At 42.0% G+C, this 21,141-nt stretch overlaps 1 protein-coding gene across 4 annotated transcripts in view; it reads right to left on the reverse strand.

Moving 5' to 3' along the window:
• LOC149323649 (cell surface hyaluronidase CEMIP2-like) overlaps positions 1 to 18,448 on the reverse strand; it is an 80,066-nt gene extending 61,618 nt beyond the window's left edge. Inside the window, exons 1-2 of one of the 4 annotated variants that reach the window (XM_089490599.1) lie at positions 18,368 to 18,448; positions 1,957 to 2,299 (exon numbers count right to left, since the gene is read on the reverse strand). In XM_089490599.1, the coding sequence (XP_089346725.1) occupies positions 1,957 to 2,287 (331 nt within the window). In that variant the 5' untranslated portion in view covers positions 2,288 to 2,299; positions 18,368 to 18,448. Of the gene's footprint in view, positions 1 to 1,956; positions 2,300 to 2,696; positions 2,715 to 15,103; positions 15,181 to 15,295; positions 15,543 to 18,367 lie in introns of those variants that run through there. The other 3 variants (XM_089490589.1, XM_089490607.1, XM_089490613.1) reach the window with 3 other exon arrangements.
• Positions 18,449 to 21,141: the final 2,693 nt, after the last annotated feature.

Genomic DNA, 21,141 nt, shown 5'->3' on the forward strand with positions numbered 1-21,141 from the left:
GTTACCATTGCTATCCTCTAAGGCTGAGAGAGTGTAACTTCCCCAAGGTCACCCAGTGGGTTTCCACAGCCGAGCTGGGATTCTAACCCTGGTCTCCAGAGTTGTAGTCCAATTCTCAAACCACTATACCATGCTGCCTTTCAGTACCATTACTCTGCCACAAAAAAGATGGCAGATGTAACTTCGTCAACTAGAAACCAAAAATATTTACTCAGAAGTAACAATGAATTCACTTTAAAGTGTGTTGTAAAGTCCTTTCTATCCACTTGGATTAATTTACAAGAGTCCTTCCCAGATATGTTATTAATATAAGATAAAGGACAGCAACTATTTTAACAAAATATTTACACAGCCCTGGTTAAATAGAGGGTGGCAAGTAAGAAATCCATGTTAGAATTTATGCGAAGTACTGTTATCCTGATCGGACCTCCAATTTTTGAGATTATCCCATGGCATTTTAATCTGGTTTAACTCTATTTGGATTAAATCTTAGTTCTGGTGGCATCCTGATCTTATCAGACAGGTTTTGCTGCCTAATTTGCCACATCCCAGGCCGATCCCCACTTCCAGAGCCACTCCTCCCAGCTCTTTTCGGATCTGGGAGTTTTCTGGCTTGAGAAAATGGCCGGTGGAGCGCTCCTGGAAGTGGAGATGTACCTGGGCTGTATTCGGGAGGCAAACTAGGCAGCAAAAACCTCCTGATAGTATCAGGATGCTGCCCAAATTAAGCTTTAAACTGGATAGAGCTAAGCCGAATTAAAACACTATGGGATAAGCTCCAATGTATAACAAATAAACCAAGGGGTCATTAACACTTACTTTTTTGAATGAAGATATTCGCATCTCTGCACCAATTCAGAACCAATTCAGAATTGGTTTGGTGTTCCCACTACGTTTACTGCAATTTAATCTCTCCATGCCATTTTAACCATGTTGCAGTTCACATTTGCCACCATATCAATTTAAAATGGTGGTGCTTCCATTTCTGGGAATTATGCAGCACGATCTGAATCAATTCGGTAGTGTAGTCACACTACTCAAGATGCGGATAGTTGCGGCTCTTAAAAAAACCACTAAGGGGTACAGTGCCAACTACACCAACTTAAGTGGGCTTTTCAGTCTCACACACACACACACGCACCCTACAAACTGCACTGAGTGCAGTAGGGGCAAATGTAAAATTCACAGAAATAAACCAGTTCCACACCGGTCTATTTCCATAGTGTGAATGGGGCCCAATGCAACTTAAAATGCAATTTTAAAGTGCACGTGTGCACACGATTCAATCCATTGGTCAGAAGAAAGGAGGTGATTATAACAATGACAACGTCTACCCAAATTGTTGAGATAGTTCACTTTTATTTCAAAGACATGAAATGGACCTTTGCCCATGGTTTTTCACTACATTCCAGTAAATTCTTTCCCCACCCCTCCATACATATACTTTTTCTGTGAGCATACCTTCCTAGTCCCATGTAATAATTCATGCGTCAATGAACAGAAAGATAACCATTTGTTTTTTGGACAGGTAATGTGATAACTGGATTCAGGGAAAACATGACAGCAGAAACTACAACCCACAACCCTTTCATGCTATGCAGATATAACTGCCATAGATGCATCCTATTGGAAACAGTAGGAGATGAAGCACTGGAGCTTTCTTGCAGAGAATTTTAAGTACCCCTCCCTAAACTGCAAAGCCTTTTATCTCTTTATTTCTGACAATAGCCCATGTGACACTGACGAATATCACAGCAACAGAAATGATTTTTATTGTGTGTACCTTTTTGTGCTTATCATAAACATGAGAAAAGATATTTGCTTTGCTGATGCAGAGGTAAATGTTTATGTTTTAAACCAAATTTCATAGATAAAATATGAACCCATAGTACCCCCTCTCCATTTGTGCAGATCAGTAAAGATACTGAAAGCATAAAATATGCTGATATAACTCACCATCAGGTGCATATTTTGATGCGATCCCCAAAATAATCCCAAGTGCAAGAAAAAATGAAAAGCTAGACATGGCAAAGCAAATGAGCGTATTTTTGTGCCTCTTCTTTCGGCTTGATTCTGCTTGGTGGCGTTGTACATCTGATGAAGAGGCTATTGTTGCACGAGTTTCCTGTCTTGCAGAGGTAAATTTGGCTGAAGCTTGGTTCTTTGGAGGGGGTGGAGGCCGGAATGGAGCAATTCTTCCAGGGACATAGCCAGACGATTTATGGCTGCTGCCATTCTGAGGCTGGTGAAAGGCATGAGAGCTTTCCCTAGGATCAGTGGCTTGCATGTTACACAGTCACTAGAATAAGAACAGAAGAGATTAATTTTAGATTGCAAAGCTGTGAGGTGACTCACTTTTCCTGATATTCTTTTACTTATGTTAAGGGTATGAATCCTGCAAGCATGGCCCAAAGCTAATGTAGTGAGGAACTTCTTACAGATACTGAAGCGCAAATCCAATTGCGAGTCAAACAGACTAGACCCTATTGACATTGAATCAATTGGGGAAGGAAACAAATCTTGCCAAGTAAACCCGTGATATGTTCTTTGCCTTAGGGTTCCCATAAATTGGAAAAGACTTGAAGGCACACAACAACAAAGTCAATATTACTGATTCAATGAGTTTACTCTAGGATGAAGAATTGAATTATAATACTAGAACCATATACAAATTTCATATTAAATATTCTACATACAAATACAGCAAGATCTCTAGTATATCCAGTGGATGGAACTGAGGTAAATACTGGAAACATAAGTGGACTAGAAAAGGAATGCTCTTATTATCCCCGAAGTAAGTTCTCAGATGACAGGGGCATCTTCTGAGGAGAAAAAGACAGTGAATTGGGAAGCGGAAAATGACAGCAGAGAGGACAGGGCTTAGAGTCTGAGCTGTCCCTCACATCTGGCCCACTGGCTTGTTCCCCATCCATTTTAAAAGGAGCACATTGGGAGAAAAGAAACTATAAGAACAAGACATGCATTGTTATCACAGCTATCCAATTTATCTATATTGTTGTAGTGTGCCTTCAAGCCCTTTCAGACATATGATGACCCTAAGACCATGGGATTTTCTTGGAAGGTTTCTTCAGAGGGAGTTTGCCATTGCCAGCATCTGAGGCTGAGAGACTGTGACTTGCTCAAGATCACCCAGAGGGTCAACTTGGACCAGTTGGGGTTCAAACCCTGGTCTCAGAGTCCTAGTCCAGGGACATAGCCAGGATTTTAGGAAGAGGGGGGGGGGGTCCAGACTAAGTGCCACCATTATAATGGGGCTTGGGCGCGGCGACGCAGCAGCAAGCACCATTCATTTTTCTAATGGAAGGGGGGGTCCGGACCCCAAGAACCCCCCCTTGGCTACGTCCCTGCCTAGTCCAATGCATCCTGGCTCCCTGATCTATATTAGTTGCTGCTTATTTACCTATTCAAAGTCTTTCATTTGGGCTAATTAGAGTTCTTACTAAATGTTTTCATAGCATTCCCTTCATTCAGGCTAGGCTGTACCTCTAATTATTAGTAAGTCTTCCCAGTCTGTTTGACTCTTGAGTATAATTGCTGGATGGATTTGACTAATCACAACTAACTTTAAACCCAAGAATACTTAAGCAGAGATCTAACTCCTGTAACAAACAGGAAATTGGAATTTAGGGACAGATAAAGAGGCTAAAGCATTATCTGCAAATAAACGGATAAAAGTACTAGGACAATGCAAGACTTAGATAAGCTGAAACCTGGCTCATTGTACAAAGAAGAAGGTGTTCCAGCATAAAAAACTAAAACATGGCAACCATCTACAAAAACGTGTGAGAGAGAACTATTGCTCTTCAGACGTATGCAGAAAAAGTGCAAGAACTTTTGGCCTGTGTTTTCCAAAGCCACAAAGGCTATGACTTCATTGTTTTAGAGTGATAAGATCATTAAGATTCAACCCTTTCAGAGAAGACAATACCTTGCAAGATACACTTTACAAAAACAAACGTTAAAAAAAGAGTACGTGTTCCTTGAGCCTGTTCCCTGTGTCAAGTCAAATCTTCAGTTAAAATGCTTGGCACAAAGTAAAATCCAAGTACATGAAGTACTGAATCCTTTTTCCTTTGTTCTAAACAGGAAGCAAAGCTGACACAAATGATGGCATCCTCAATTAATGGGGCATGATTAGAGTTTAGCACTTGGCAAGGTATAGTGCAGCCTGCATGCACATTTGCCACTAACTTACAGCAAAGGCTGGTAACAGAAAAGCTTAGAAGAGTTTTTATACTCAGAGGAATATTTTGGACCCCTCTCTTTTACATGCAACTGTTTTTGCTAATAAAAGAGAGTACAGTGGGCCCTCCCCTTTTGTGGGGATCTGTTCCAGATCCCTCCGTGTAAGGGGAAATCAGTGTATGCTGGAGCCCCATTGGAAGTAATTGGGCTTGCACCCACGGCGCACAATGGTACAGCAGTGCGCACACGCCATGGGCATGCTCCCCATTAGTTCTTCCAGGGTGCGTATGGGGCTCTTCCGGCATGGCTTTCAGCATATGCTGGAAGATGCGTATAGCACGCCTGCGTAAAACACAGGCACATGGTATAGAGCCAAATCCATACCTCAAGTTCTTGAGTGAAACAGTAACAAATGACTTTTTTTTGTAGCCAGATTAGGTTTTTTGGCATTATATCTTCCTTCTGCTCTTCTAATTGTGGTGCATAGGATACAAGCTGCTCCACATTGGTGTCCTATTTCAAATGAGTGAATAGCCAAATAAAAATATTTCATTTCTCAACACATCATGAAAATGCAGGGGGAGTAATAGTGTGCAGTGGTATCAAACTGCTTTCAAATCTTTGCCCATAATTTGATGTATGCATGTGGGATATATACACATATATAAGATTTAACAGTTTCCAAATGTCTGGATAAAATAAATGAATATAGTCTACTCTTAGCCTGTGACAATATCTTATAGTGCATGTGGCCCACAGGTCCACCACAGAAATCCTCCACTCCCTTCCAAAAACTGTGGAAAAATTTGGAGTGATTTAGATGTGATTTTTTTTGCTCCAAAATCTGCCCCAAATCTCCCAAAACTGCCTAAAAAGCTACAGTTTCCTCTTTTGAACCCTTCCACCTCCTGAAAACAGATCATCCCCAAGAAAAAAATGCCAGTGATGGCCAGAAGCGACATCATGTCCCTTAAGGTACACTGAAATGCACTGCTTCAGCCTACCAGGTGGGTGCAGGAAGGAAAAATGGCCTCTGACATGTTTGGAATTGCCCACCCCTCTTGTAGTGTTACCAGAATTCCTGTCCAAATCTCTGAAGCACAGACTTTGTACTTTTTTTTATCAGATGTGATTTCTATCAAATACTAATGCATTAAAAATAGTGGAAGCTCTCTACTGCATGCGGGGGAAGATGGGGTATATTTTATGCTTGGTTTCTGCTCTGGAGAGAATATTAGTTTCCATGTCCTTTGAGGGGCAATGTGAATTGTCCCCGAGCATTAGACTGAGTGAAACAACTGCCTCAGAGGACAGATGATAGGAAAGAGAGGAGTAGCAGCAGTCCCTTGGCTGTACTTCACATCATCAGATCCTGCCTTGGTCCCCTTCAACCAATCTATTTCTTCATGACACTATCCTGTCGTGAGTTGTTGAAATAAGATTTAACTGCCGCTCCTGTTCTATACATGGAATAGGAAGGAGGCACCCTGTTGTCCCTTGCCCCAGCCAACAAAATATCTTGGATCTGGCATGGAAGAAAGACCTTTTGAGTGAAAGAATTTCTAAGAGGACAATCAGGTACTCTACATTCACCATGACAAATGTCACCAATGAAAGACAGACAATGGCCTTTTTAAAAAAGTCTTGAATCTCTTCAATATTGTTGCTGCTGTAATGGTGTACAACAATTTTGGCCAACATAGCATAGTTCTCCATTTCTGACTTCCTCAAAGCAGGACAATTGTTGGCTAATTGTTGCTCTGCCGGATCATTTTCAGAGTCTGTTTGTATCCAAGTTCCGTATTTTCCGGTGTATAAGACGACCCCCAACTTTTCCAGTTAAAATATAGAGTTTGGGATATACTCACTGTATAAGACTACCCCTCTTCTGATGCACACCAAATATTGTTTTTTAAAAACGTCAGATTTGATTTCAATATGGTAACACTGCCCTGTGTATATGTCTACCCCAGGGTTTTGGAGACCATTTGGGGGCAAAAATTTCTCGACTTATAGTCGAGTATATACGGTATTTTTAGAATAAGCAAAGGCTTCAATATAGCCTTTCATGGTAGCAAGCTCCATTTTACAAAATGAAACAAAACTTTTGATATGCATAGAACTTCGCTTTTTTAAAAAAAGCCTTCATCCACCTAGTTGCATAAAGTCTTATACAATTATAGTTTTGTCAATCAATACTCTATTATATTTGCATATAAAACATGAATTCTGAGTCAGCACCAGGAAACAATGTTCAGTGTTCTTTTTCAGCTGCTTTGACAGCAAATTTATGTTTTAGCTAGAAAGTTAATAATATGTTTCTCCTCAAGAGAGCTTTCAGTGTGGCTTTCAAATATGAGAACTGCCATTACCAATTTGAAAGCCAAACAAACAATAGAGTGCTAAAAGTTCTAAAAACCATAAAAACAGCTACCACTAAAACTTTCACACCCTAAAAAAAAAAAAGACAGAGAGAAGACTATCTTTAAAGTAGCAGCTACAAAAACACCTTCAGCTCAACTGAGACATCTAGGCAAAGAAATGTTTTTTACCTTGACGCCCAGTCAAAACACGGTTTCAGTCGGAACACAGTGCTAGAATTAGCTTAAAAGAGGTTGACATCTTGCTTAGTTCCTTCAAAGTTCAGATTAAAAGCCTCAATGGATTCAGTGCTTCACTGATATGGTACTCACCAGCCATGACTGCTCTCAGAATTTTGTCTCACAGAATAACAGGCCAAAGAAAGTTTGTGACATTTCATGTATCTACCCTTAGTGTGGCACAGTGGTTCAGGGTTCAGTTCCCACTCAGCCATGAAACCCACATGGTCTCAGCCTCAGGGAAATGCAATGGCAAACTTCCTCTGGACAAATCATGCCAAGAAACCCCTATGAGAGGGTTGCCTTAGGGTTGCCCTAAGTTGGAAATGACTTGTAGGTACACAACACACACACACACACACACATCAAACACAAAACTAGTAAGTCAGAATTATTTGGATCATGACTCACCTCTGATCATGACTAAAAGGATCAGGGTAGGTAGAGTGAAACAGCATTTTACAGTGGTTAGAGTACTGGACTGGGTTTAAGAGCATCAGGTTCAAATCCCTACTAAGTCATGAAACTTACAGAGTGAGCATGGGACAGAAGGAAGATGATGATGATGATAACAGCAGCAGCTACAACAGCAATAATGGATTCCAACAACAAAAAATGTATGCCAAGAGCCAGCAGGCTTCTATCTCTGGGTATCACTGGATACATGATAATTTTAATTTTTTTTTCCTTGTAATGCTATACTGCACTTACAAGTCTTGCTACTATGTACAGACACAACTGATCTTAGGCCAGAGCAGTGCTACCCAAAATAGTGGGCCAAACCCAGTTGCCAAGCCATGGGTCCCTAGTGAGTTTTCAGGAAAGAAAGAAACCATCATGGCCAATGGGCATTATTATTATGCCAATTTTTAATTTATTATTTGAGTACTTATACCCCATCCTTTAGCCCTAGAGGCTCTCAGAGAAGCTTATAATAATAATTATTATTATTTTTAATTAGACGGTTCCTTGCCCTCAGGCTTACAATCTAAAAAAAACACGATACAAAAGGAGAAGGGAATGGTAGTGGGGAAGGGGATCAGGTCCAGCAGCTCTTCTCATATTCAATATTCAATTCCTGGAATATTTGCGGGGGGGGGGATAACTGCTATTCCCCCATATCAATTAGCCTTGGAAGCACAGGGCTAGAGCACATGGCACTGCACAGAAGCAGCATATGGTGTGGTTTGAATGGCTGGAAACTAAGTACATTTAGTAATCTACAAGGAACACCAAGTGCTTGAAGAACTTTGTTCATTAAACTTCATTTCCCCCCGTTACTAGTATTGGCCTGAAGCTTTACACGGACCTCTATTTCTGTTGCCTACAAGTGACTGGTTAGGCCTCCTGATAAATATGTTACAGTGCGCTCTTGTTTTATGCATATGCTCGAGCCCCATTGCAAGTAATGGGGCTTGTGCCTGTGGCGGTGCGTGGTGCTGGAAGAAGCAGCGTATAATGTGCCCGCGTATGACCCGGGTGCACTGTATATGCTTTTTAAACAAAGTTGAACATTTAGATAAATTTTTTTGCTCCAACACCATCTTCACTGAAGGGCATTTCCAAGAATATACTACGGGAAAAGTCTCTTTCACCTGGTGCTTTAAGATCGCTCTCATTCACCTAGTCATGATAATCTGCTGTGAGCTTTATAACCATTACAGAGTTTATCTGTTGTTTTAAGATATAACTGATTATACACTTTCCCGATGGGATGAAGGTCAAAACACAGAGGCAACAGGTGTCTCTCATGTCAGTAGAGTGGAGAGTCTGTTTCAGATTGTCTGAATTTTAGAGGAACTATCCAATGTGCTGGACTCATTCTGGGAATAGAATGAAGCACCTTTAATGTCTGAATTAAAATGTGGAAAAGGTTCATCACTGCCCTCGACATGAGAGCAACTTGCCACAACTGGTAGTATGTGAATAGTTTACATAAATATACATTTATGCAATACATGCAAGATGCCCCCACAAAAAAACCATGAATCCTGCAACCAACTCAGCTTTATTTCAGATTATTAGCAAAAGATTATTTGAAATTTGTCCACTGAATCAGGTGCAACATGGTTCTTTCACCACGTCCTATAGAAATAAAGCCCCTTCCCCAATTATTCCATAGTCATATACTCAAAATGGTGACTGATCATAATATAGCATTCAGCCACAGACAATTGACAGACAATGGTCCAAAACACACTGCAGAAATAATCCAGTTTGAGATCGCTTTAACTGCCCTGGCTCAATGCTAGGGAATTCTGGAAACTGTAGTTTTGTGAGACATTTAGCCTTCTCTGTCAGAGAGCTCTGGTGCCATAATAAACTACAGTTCCCAGGATTTCCTAGTACTGAGCCAGGGTGATTAAAGTGGACTCAAACTGGATTATTTCTGAAGTGTGTTTTGGACCCATGGCTGGAATCCTGTTGCTTAGTTACAACTAGAGTAGACTCACTCAATCAATTACCCAATGGTGATTTAACAGATAGGTAAATCCCATTGATTCAACAGATCTTCTCTAGGTATGAGTAAAGTAAGTCAGGCTGATATCATTCAACAACCAATCCAGGAAAAAGAATAGCCTTATATAGTTTTGCATGTCTCTTTTAACCCAAAGGGTTAAAAGAAGGAATTTGGCTTTTCCAGATGTTGTATGTTCCAAAAGTTATACATTAATTCAGATCAATCAATAAAAGACATAGGCCAAGAGCCTACAAAGAGCCCGTGTACTGTAAATCCACACTAATACACCTGCAGATAATGGAACATACAATATATACATGTGATTCCCTTTGTGCAACAGAACTGAGCAACACACAGATGCTGTCTGTGCTGCCCTCACTCCACATAAAGGGAAGAAGGGAAGACAAGGACATGGTATCAAGTTTGTTATATAAATAAACCAGCTGAGCAACAGAATTCAACTGGATCCCTTCATTCTACTAACTCAGGGAATTCACTTCTTCTAGCGCAAAGGATCTTGTGTTAGCACAATGACACTATTAGATTCAGGACAAAGTGTGTGAAATTCACAGTGTATACAGGGCTACCAAAACAATTCCACTCTCCTTGTGAATGACATTAAGGCGCCCTTAACAATCTGTCAAGAGAAAAAAAACATAACCTCACAAAAATGTTACTGTCATTTTGAAATCAGGCAATGTCTCTAAAGACTTCAGAATTAGAACATTAGAAAGGAATGAAACGGCATACGAGATGCATATCTCTCATCTGGAACAACACAGATTTGGTGTTATTATGACCAACTACAAAAGAAGAGATACAAGGACTCCCTGAAACAACATCTCAGGCTTGGCCAGATAGATCACCAACAATGGTCCTCCCTGGCCTCGCATCGGGAGGCATGGAGACGTACTATCCATGATGCTGCAGCCTTCTTCGAAAGCTCACGCCGAACGAGCCTCGAAGAGAAACGACAACGCAGAAAGTACCGCAACCTGGAAACATCACCCAAGGAGACTTTCTGTTGTGCTTTCTGCAACCGGACCTGTTTATCCCGAATTGGCCTTTTTAGTCACCAACGTGCTTGTACAAAGCGCGGGATGCGTCCTTCCTGAATCTTCGTTCATGAAGCAAAGCCAGAGAGAGAGAGAGATGACCAACTGATTTCAATATAAATGGCAAGATTAACCAAATGTTAACCACACATTTTTCTTTGGTGCACATTTTCCACTTCTTAGTAAGAAATGTTTCATTTAAAAGGAGCCTGGACTGTAGCCTACATAAATACTTGGTGGACTGCACCAATGAAAAAGTATATTGCCCTCTTAAGTAATAGCTACAGCTAGCTACCTAATTTTGTAGCATAAGAGCTGGCAGAAGCTACAAGTTCCAACTAACGAAGCTCCCTGGAAACATTGGTAGGAGAATAGTTCATCATCCCAAGTCATGGTCATAAAGGAGGTGTGGGTTCCATCACAAAATCTTACCTGATGTGCTGAAATCCCAGAGGGACTAGCCCTATGAGTATTCCATCATAAATATCACAAGAAATAGTCTAGTGCAGCAGGGAGTAGCTGCACAGGTCCAAGGGCTAATTTATCCACACAGAAACATACTAACCTTTCAGCAAATTCCACAGAGCAGTAGATTGGGCCTCTATGTGTTCTACAATTACAGAACTACAGAAAATGTATTTTCTGAGAACATGGTAGCAATGGGGATTGTGATGGCCCTAGCACAGAACAATCTTTGGGGAAATCTTTCCAGCAATGGGGAAATCTTTGTTCAATCATCAGTTTTTAGACAATTATTAAAACTGATGTTTCTGAAACAAAAGTGCAGCTCTTTTATTCTGATTCCCATATGGTGTTGGATTACAACCTCCATAAACCCAATGCAGTACTACCAATTTTCAAGGATGATGGAAGATCCAGTCCAGTCAGAAGGGCAGTTTAAAAAAAAATGGTGGACTTGCGTGCCATCCTCTGTAAAAAGGCATAACAAAAGCCACTCCCTCTTGTTGGAGAGAAAGAAGGAACAATCTCTCTTTAAATCAGTGGTTCTCAACCTTGCTAATGCCGCGACCCTTTAATACAGTTCCTCATGTTGTGGTAACCTCCAATCATAAAAGAGCGGTGTCTCGGTTCCTAAGACCATTGGAAATATGTGTTTCTGATGGTCTTAAGCAACCCCTGTGAAAGGGTCATTTGACCCCCAAAGGGGTTGCAACCCACAGGTTGAGAACCACTGCTTCAGATTATATTAACTACCTTGGTTATCAAAGTATTACACTGGACCCTTGTTATAAACTGGGGTTTGTTCCCAAGATCCCCCGTGGATAACAAAATCCGTGGATGCTCAAGTCCCATTAAATATAATGACATAGCACCACACACCAAAGTGAAATAAACCTACAATTTAGAGAGGGGAAAGTAGTCTGAATAGGCTTAGTAAGGGCTGATTCCACACCAGCAAAACAGGTACTACTTAGAACTGTGTTTTAAAACTAGCCTTAGGCTGTATTGTTAATTATTAGTTTACTGGCTTCACCACAACTTTCCCATTGATTTGCTTTATGCTGGATCATTTAATATAAGCAGATTGCAAAGCATATGGTGCTAGCATTGTAAAACTCGTTTCTACATCCTTGCTGCCAATAATATTCTGCACAACAGACTGAACACTATAAACATCAAGATTAAATCAATGCTAGCAGAATTTTTAAACTTTGTGTCATACTAAGCACACTCATACTTTGTCCTGGAAAAGCAATTTAAAAATTCATATATAAATTGCCTTTTATTTAGAAGAGAGCCAACAAGGTATAATGGTTTTAGGATTGGACTATGACTAGAGCAAGGCTCTGAATCCCTGTTTAGCCCCAGAAACCCACTGGATAACCGGCAAGTCACATTCTCTTAGCCTCAGCATATCCTGTCTGAACAAATCTTGCCAAGAAAACCCCATTATTGGTTTGCCTCAGGGTTGCATTACATCAGAAATGACTTAAAGGCACACAACAACAAAGTCTTCCCCAGAATTTAATTCTACTTCTTTACATTTTTTTTTAAAAAATGAGAATATCATACTTAATAAGAATTCACATACCAGAAGCAAGTACACAAACTTGGCATGGATAAGGAATAATGACATGGATGCTTACTATTAACTTAAACATTCAAGATGCTATTAACAGGGAGGAGGGAATTTCCGATTAGATTTATGTGACTCATGTACGTCTCGGCATTAACGTTTTATTTTACGCAATTCAAACTCAGAACACATGTATAGTCTTGTATGTGGAGAAATTAAAATTGCTCTGCCCAGCTTCTGTCTTGGGAGGGCAGCCCCTGATATGGTTGTTGAGTTTCATGCAAAAGTGTAAATGGGAGCGTTGCCTCAGCCTAAGTGTTGTGAAATGCCCCTCCCTGTTGTAGCACCACTACTTGTAACAGGAAAAAGCCCCACTGCGCAGTGATAGAACACATTCTTTATATTCAGAAGTCCCAAATTCAAAATGCAACATCTCTCTCAGGCTGCATCCACACTGTAGAAATAATCCAGTTTGACATGACTTTTAACTGCCATGAATCAGTGCTATGGCATTTGGGGAATTGTAGCTTGTTGTAGTTCTCTCTGACGGAGAAGGCTAAGTGTCTCACTAAACTAGAGTTTGCAAAATTCCACAGCAGAGCCAATGCAGTGTGAAACTGGATTATTTCTGCAGTGCAGATGCAGCCCCAGTAAGGCCAGGAAAGCCTCCCACCTGAAGCCAATGAGCACTGCTGCCAGTTAGTACAGACCAGACATGTGTGGAACCTGTGGCCTTTTAGGGGATGTTTAACTCCAGTTCCCATCAGCCTCTGGCAACATGACCAGTGAATGATCCAGAGCAATAGGAGTTGTAGTACAACCTTCTCCTAGAAGTGCCATATGTTCCCTGCCCCTAGGATTAAACCATTCTTGACTGAAACAACCAACAGCTGTCCACATTCCTAACAAAGCTCAAGCATGAGGACAAGTGGACTTTCTTTGCTCTTCTCAGTTTGAGAGGTAAACTTGAAGCCTCCCCCCAAAAGGGTGGGAAAGCCTAAGAGATCTTCCATTTGGGGAGAGGCAAGATATCAGAGAAGAGAAAAACTAAAACCCAAACCAGGTTAAGCCTAAATCATGGCAACTTGAAGGAAGAAACTGCTGTAGAATATAGTAGCTGTGTTTGTGTGTATGCCTTTAAGTTGACTTAAGATTTATCATCAACTTCATAGGGTTTTCTTAGGCAGGGAATATTCAGAGGCGGGGGTCTCTTTTTGCCAGTTCCTTCCTCTGAAATATAGCCTATAGCACCTCGTATTTGTTGGAGGAACTTCCATCCAAGTATTAACCAGGGCTGACCCTACTTAGCCTCCAAGAACAAATGGGATCTGGTGTCTTTAGGGTATTGTGTACTTCTTGTGTACTTTTGACCCTATGGTGAACCTATCACAGGGTTTTCTGGGGCTGAGAGTGTGTGGCTCACCCAAGGCCACCCAGTGGGTTTCTGTGGCTGAATTGAACCCCGATCTCTAGAGTTGTAATCCAACACTCAAACCACTACACCATGCTCTATTGAGTACTCCTCCCCACTTAAAAATCCTGCCCTCCCCCATGCTATCTCACCTCAGAAACTAAACAAGGTCAGGCCTGGTTAGTGCTTGGATGGGGGGCCACCAAGGAAAACCAGGTGCTGTAGAGACAGCATGACATAGTGGTTGAAGCACTGGACTATGACCCTGGAGACCAAAGTCTGGTTCCCAGTTTGAGCATTAAAACCCACTGGGTGAGTCTTGGGTGAGTCACATGTTCTCAGCCTCAGAGGATGGCAATGGCAAACCTCCCCTGAAGAAACTTTCCAAGGAAACCTTAGGGTTGCTGTAAGTCAGAAATGACTTGGAAGAAGGACACAACAAGAAGAGTCAGAGGAAGGCTGCTGAGAAACTGGAGAGGGAGACTAAAATGGTGAAGGGTCTGGAAACCATGTCCTATGAGGAAAGACTCAGGGAGCTGGGATGTTTAGCCTGGGGAAGAGAAAGTTAAGAGGTGATATGATAGCCCTGTTCAAATATTTGAAGGGATGTCATATTGAGGAGGGAGCAAACTTGTTTTCTGCTGCTCCAGAGACTAGGACCCAATGGAGCAATGGATGCAAGTTCCAGGAAAAGAGATTCCACCTCAACATTAGGAGGAACTTCCTGACAGAAAGGGCTGTTTGAGAGAGGAAGACACTCCTTTGGAGAGTGGTGGAGTCTCCCTCCTTGGAGGTCTTCAAGCAGAGGCTGGATGGCCATCTGTCAATGGGGATGCTTTGATCTGGACTTCCTGCATGGCAGAATGGGGTTGGACTGGATGGCCCTTGTGGTCTCTTCCAACTCTACCATTCTATGGCTAAATATGGCAAGCTATCCCTGAGTGTCCCTCTCTGAAGAAAACCCTAGGAAACTAATAAGGCTGCCATAAATTGCCAGGGAACTGGAGGGTGCGTGTGTGTGTGTGTGTGTGTGTGTGTGTGTGTGTGTGTGTGTATACACACACACACACTCTTTCCAAGGCACTTTTCCTCTGGCCAGGCTTGCTATTTCTTCTCATTTGTCCAAAAGAACTAACCCAGTTTGAGACCGCTTTAACTGCCCTGGCTCAATGCTGGGGGATTCTGGGCACTGTAGTGTTTGTGAGACGTTTAGCCTTCTCTGTCAGAGAGAGAGAACTCTGGCGCCACCAGAAACTACAATTCCCAGGATTCCATAGCCTGGCGCCACCACCAGGGCAGTTAAAAAGCGGTATCAAAGCGGGATATTCTTACCCTTCCCGTGCGGAGGCATGCTAAGAAGCCTCTCCTAAACCTCCTTCCCCAACCTTTCCCTCAGGAGGAGGGCTCTGTGTAGCCCAAAGGCAGAGGAGCAGAGAGGCCGAGAGAGAGGGAGGCGACACAAAAGGGAGCCCGGCGGCGATGGCTCAGAAGAGCGGGGCCGGAGGAGGCGAAGGCGGCACTCACCGGGGCCCTCGGGCGGCAACCGAGGAGGAGGAGGAGGAGGAGGCGGCGGCGGAGGAGCCGGAGGAGAAGAGGAGGGAGGCGCGGTCAGGGCGGCGGGGGCTGAGGCACCATGATGCCTTCCCTCCACGGCTCCCGCTTCCCCAACCCTCGGAAAGGGCTCCGCCTCACCAGAGGCCTAGGCGCCGCCTGCTGCCTGGCTTCTCCTCCTCCTGAGGCCGCCCAAAGGAGGAGCCTTTCCCCTCAGGAGGAGCAGGCCTTGCTGCTGAGCGGGAGAGGCTTCGTTCCCAGGCTCCTGAGGGGGCGCTTCTGGGCCCAAGGCCTCGGGAGAAGCCTTGCTCTTATGCTCTTATCTAGAATACTAGCCCATAGGGAAGCATTGGGTAATAGGACCATAGAGTTGGAAGAGACCCCAAGAAGGGCCACCCAGTCCAGCCCCATTCTGCCATGCAGGAACTCTCCATCAAAGCACCCCCCCCCCACAGATGGCCATCCAGCCTCGGTTTAAAGGCCTCCCATAGGGAAGCATTGGAGAACGCCTCCCCATAAGGAGGCATTGGGGAATGCTGGCCCATAGGGGGGCATTGGAGAATGCCTTCCCGTAGGGAAACACTGGGGAATACTGGCCTATAAGGAAACATTGGGGAATGCTTGCTCCATAGCAAGACATTGGAGAATACTGGCCCATAGGAATCACTGGAGAATACTTGCCCCAAATGCCCCTCCATGTACTGCGAATCCCAGGATTGCACAGGAAGAAGCCAGAGCAGATAAAGTGGAATAATGTCCATGGAAGCCAGCATGGCATATGATACTCTGGAGAGCAGGATTCAAATCCCTGCTCAGCCATGGAAACCCACCGGATGGCCTTGGGAAGTCACACTCTCTGAGCCTCAGAGGAGGGCAAAGGCAAACCTCCCCTGAGCAAGTCTTGCCAAGAAACCCCCGAGACAGGGTCACCTTGGGGTTGACATGAGTCTGGAATGACTTGAATGCGCACAACAGCCACAGAAGCAGCAGTGCTAATGGACACTACAAGATATTGTAGGATTTCTTGGCAGAGACTATTGTTGCTATTGTTTGGTTCTGAACAAATCTGGTCAGCAGATGTCCCAACCGCAAAGGAGGACAAGGCACTGTAAAATGTAGGACATGCAATACACACACACACACACACATATATATATATGCTTCTTAATCCTGCTCAAAATGGAGGGCATTTTGGAATTCCTCCTGGACAGAAGGTTGAAATGTAGGACAGGTCCTGGAAAAGGAGTGTGTTCCCCAAGTCTCCTTTTCTCAGCCCTCCCAGTTTATTTCTTTTTCTAAACAAAATGTCATTGCAGTTTATTTCTTGTGCGAGACAGGGCTTGCCCTCCTAGAAACCTATTTTGCCCCACTGGATCCTTTCATGGTGATGATGATGATGATGATGATGATGATGATGATGATTTTCCAGCTTCTCTCTGCACTCAGGGGCAGTGAAACCTGCATAGTGACCTCTAGTGGCCACAAAGGGGAAATGTTGCCCAAGCGATTTAACAATTGGAACAATTGGAATAATACAAAAAGTTAAGTCTCCTTAATAATAATAATAATAATAATAATAATAATAATGAAATGCATGGGATCAGAACTATTTTGGATTTCGGATTTTGGGAATATTTGCATATACATAATGATTGATACATCTTGGAGATGGGACCCAAGTCTAAACATGGCATTCGTTTACGTTTTGTACACATCTCATACACATAGCCCAAAGGTAATTTTATCACAATATTTTAAAATAATTTTGTGCATTAAACAAAGTTTGTGTACACTGAACCATCCAGAAAGCAAAGGTGTCCCTATTTCAGCTACCCATGCGGGCAATTTTAGGATATTTCAGAATTCACAATAAGGGAGACTCAACCTATACAGTATTCAAGCTTTCATAGTCTACCAATAAACTTACATCCTGTCCAATAATCTAAGCAGCCCTGAGGTATCACTGGGTAACGTAGCATGTTCTAAGTAGTGTTACTTTTTAGCAACTGAGTTATTGTGACTCTGTTTATCATTATTACATTCAGATATTTTGTCAGTTTGCTTATAACTGGCTCCCATTTATCATGCGTGGGACCAGAAGTATCACCATTGTTTTTCATGTGGGGAAATTCAGAAAGAGAATATATATCACTACCATCACTCAAAAGAAATGCCATGCAGTGTATTACTTTGCAATATGTATGATATTAAATATTTAGGGAAATGTTCATCCATAAAAAATATTCAACAATTGTACTTTCTTTATCTAAAACATTGGACAAATAGATGTGTGTTCTGCTTTAAATAAGCAGCTGTATGGAATTCATTTCTTCTTCTTCTAGAAAGTCATATGATTTCAAATCTCAGCTTTCAATTATTGGTGTTTACAGTTGGACCTGAGATTCAACTGAAAATTATCTTCTAAGTAAAATAATAGTTATTTTTTTCCAGCTTGAATGTCAAGAAACTACAGTGATTTTGACAATAATAATTTAGGAGGATGTACTTGGAAACACATACTGCATTTGAAAAAGTGCTATTAACAACCATGGTTTAACATGTTTACACATTACACATTAAATATATCAATATATCAATTCCATGCAAAATACTAAAGCAAATATGTCATATATCTTTGTAGTTCTTCCAGAGAATAACTATCCAATATGGGTAGCTGGAAATCTGGATTGTTCAAGTTATTGACTTTTTGTTGCATTCTAGATAAACAGTACTCTTAGTTTCTCTGAAAATATAACACATTTCTGTAGCCTTGAGAAATCTGGCTGCTTGTATGAGGCTTGTAAACAAGATTGGAAACAAAATGCAAAACAATCAACATGATTTAGAACTTGAGGTCCCCATATAAAATTACAGAACAACTTTGCTCCAGACCCCTGCCAAAAGTACAGCATTTGTCAGAATCATGTATATTCTGATGATATTCATGAAAATATTTCACCATCAGAATATTTTCCCTATGTGGAATATACATTAATTTTCATTTTCTAAAAACACATTACAGTATCAAATGATTTTAATACTTACCTACTTGGTTAGGGGCATTCAAAACTAATGACAAAGCTGAAAAGTGAAGGAAGCTTTTTCTTGTTACATCCGAAGTTTTTTATCCATACAGATAATCAGCAAATGAGCAAATAGTTGCTTTTGTTTTCAGGCAAGAATTAATATAGGGGTTTGACTGCTACAGGAAGACCATTATCTGTAACAAACTCTGTTCAGGATGTCATGACACTTATTTTTCGGACTTACGAAAACAGGAATTGTCTCATGTGACATAGAGATGTGAGCCAAATATTTAGCAATTCTTCACCTAGTTCAATCAGGAATGTAATTGCAAGCATTAGTGATGCTTTTCAAATGTTACAGCCTAATCTTGTGCGTGTCTGTACAGAAGTAAGCCACACTGAGTTATGACTTCTTCCCAGGTAAATATATACAAAAAACACAGTCTGAAATGTCGAGACACATATGTGAGCTAATACATTTGTTACTCCTGATTATGAATGTGTCTCTTTCACCATGGAGAACTGAAGTTGTTCAGTGATGACGCGAATGGATACTAATCCAGTGGGCTGATACTGATCCATTTTAAAATGGATATGTACTGTATAAATCTTTGCTAGCACGTGGACTTACTGGGTGATAATGGTCAAACTGCCACCACCAAAGGTAGTTAAGATTCAGACTAAGGGCCCATACAGACAGGCCAAAATAAAGCTGCTTTCGGTCACTTTGGAGGAATGCTGTTTAAATGACACGTGCATCTTAAGAGGCCAGAAGCTGTGCTAAAGCTGTGCTCCAGTCCTTAGGGATGGAGGAGCGTGGCTTTGGTGCAGCTTCTGGCCTCATAGGCCGCATGTATCATTTAAACAGCATATCTCCAAAGTGACCCAAAGCAGCTTTATTTTGACCTGTCTGTATGGGCCCAGAATTTCATTTTAGGGAACATGTGTTTTAAGTTGCAATTAATTGCCCTTGAGTACATTTTTATTTATGGTAACTGTATGAGTGGCAGGCTTCCTAGGCAGGCTTCCTAGCAGCATCCACATGTGCCTGCACAGATGTGCACTAAAAAAGGAGCTGCTCTAGGTGGTGCAGTGCAGACGCGCCAAATGCGTTGTGTTGGCGGCATACTAGGGTTAAGGGACTGTGCGGCAACCTCACAGTCCCTAACCCTAGTATGTTGCAGCGCTGTAACTATGGCAGCACCCTGTGTATACGGGTGCCACCATTGTTACGTGACAGATGCATAGCATCTGCACGTCGCACCATGCTTGTGACATCTCAAGTGCATCACAATGGCGGTGCAAAAAGAACCTGCCTTTTGCAGGTTCTTTTTCCGTCAGTGGGAAAATGGCTGTGGCTTCCATCTAGAAGAAAAATGCCACCGCCAGCCCAGACTGAAAAGAAGGTATGTACTAGGTGGGTGGCTCCTTTTTTGCACCGTCATTGCACTCCTGCTGACAGGGGCCCGCTGTGTGGATGGGCGCGAGCACCTGTGACATGACTAGGGCTGGGCGCGTCTGGACACCCAGCCCTATCGAGCCCTAATATTGCCGCAATGTGCCCATCTGTACCGGGCCTATGATAGCTTCATTTTAGTCCTTTTGGTTTTGAGAGTTCAAGCTTTCTTTACTCTTAGGCCCATTCATTTCTCTTTTGGGCAATACATGGTATCCATAAAACTCTCCTCCAGCACTGCATTTCAAATGAGTTGATTCTTTCTGCCTTCTTCGCTGTCAAACTTTCACAGCTATGCACAGAAACTTGAAATGTATTGGGATAGATGATCCTGATTTTGATATTTAATGATACATTTGTAGACTTGAGGATTGTATATAGTTCCTTAATAATTGCCCTTCGAAGTCCTAGTCTTTTTCTGTTTAAAGTATCTTGTTTTTAATCAGGGTGGGCATTCTCTAAGGAGTAGAGGCCCATTTTTACCTCTTCTAGAGCTTCAATAGGCTGAACTGACATTCCTGGTGACAAATGGAAGTGATGTTTCAGGCACATTGTTCTCCTATCCTCTGGGAAACACAGCTGAGCGATATAGTCTCTCCTCCAGGTAAACGATGTTAATGAAGGGTTAATGATGTGATGGGTTAGGTTACATTTAGTGAGGGGTCAGTTTCACATAGGAGCAACAGAAATAGTAAGAGACAATTGGTCACAGAAGATGACAAGTTTAGAAGCTTCAAAATGCTTCGAGGACATGTGGCTATAAAAAGGAAGTCTTGAGATTAAATTTCAGAGACTGGAACTGATGGAAAGATAGGGGTGTTGCCTGCCTCACTATCCTCATGGAAAGTTGGTCATAGGCTTGACAAAGAGGTCCAGACTCCCAGCTTGCCAAGAACATCAAAACCCCAGAACACCATTGGTATCATAAGCAGAACAGGAATGTTCAGCTTGTTGCATTAGGGTTTACGTTTCTTTTTAATCTCTGCCGAATATTATTTAGGTCCAAAACACACTGCAGATATAATCTAGTTTGAGACCACTTTAGCTACCCTGGCTCAGTGTTAGGAAATCATGGGAACTAGTTTATTGTAGCACCAGAGATCACTGACAGAGAAGGGTAAATGTCTCACAAAACTATAGTGCCCAAAATTCCCTAGCATTGAGCCAGGGCAGTTAAAGTGATCTCAAACTGGATTATTTCTGCAGTGTGTTTTAGATTCCTTTGTAACTACTCTTAAGTGATGCATGAAGGAAGGTGTCTTTTGCTCATGTAGGATTGCTTGCTTAGAACAAAAGCTTACCTTAAAATATTTATTCTTTTCCTCTCTTTGTTCATA

Source organism: Sceloporus occidentalis, unplaced genomic scaffold, assembly GCF_023333645.1.
Source record: "Sceloporus occidentalis isolate IW3139 unplaced genomic scaffold, rSceOcc1.0.p SCAF_1, whole genome shotgun sequence".
NCBI lineage: Eukaryota > Metazoa > Chordata > Lepidosauria > Squamata > Phrynosomatidae > Sceloporus > Sceloporus occidentalis.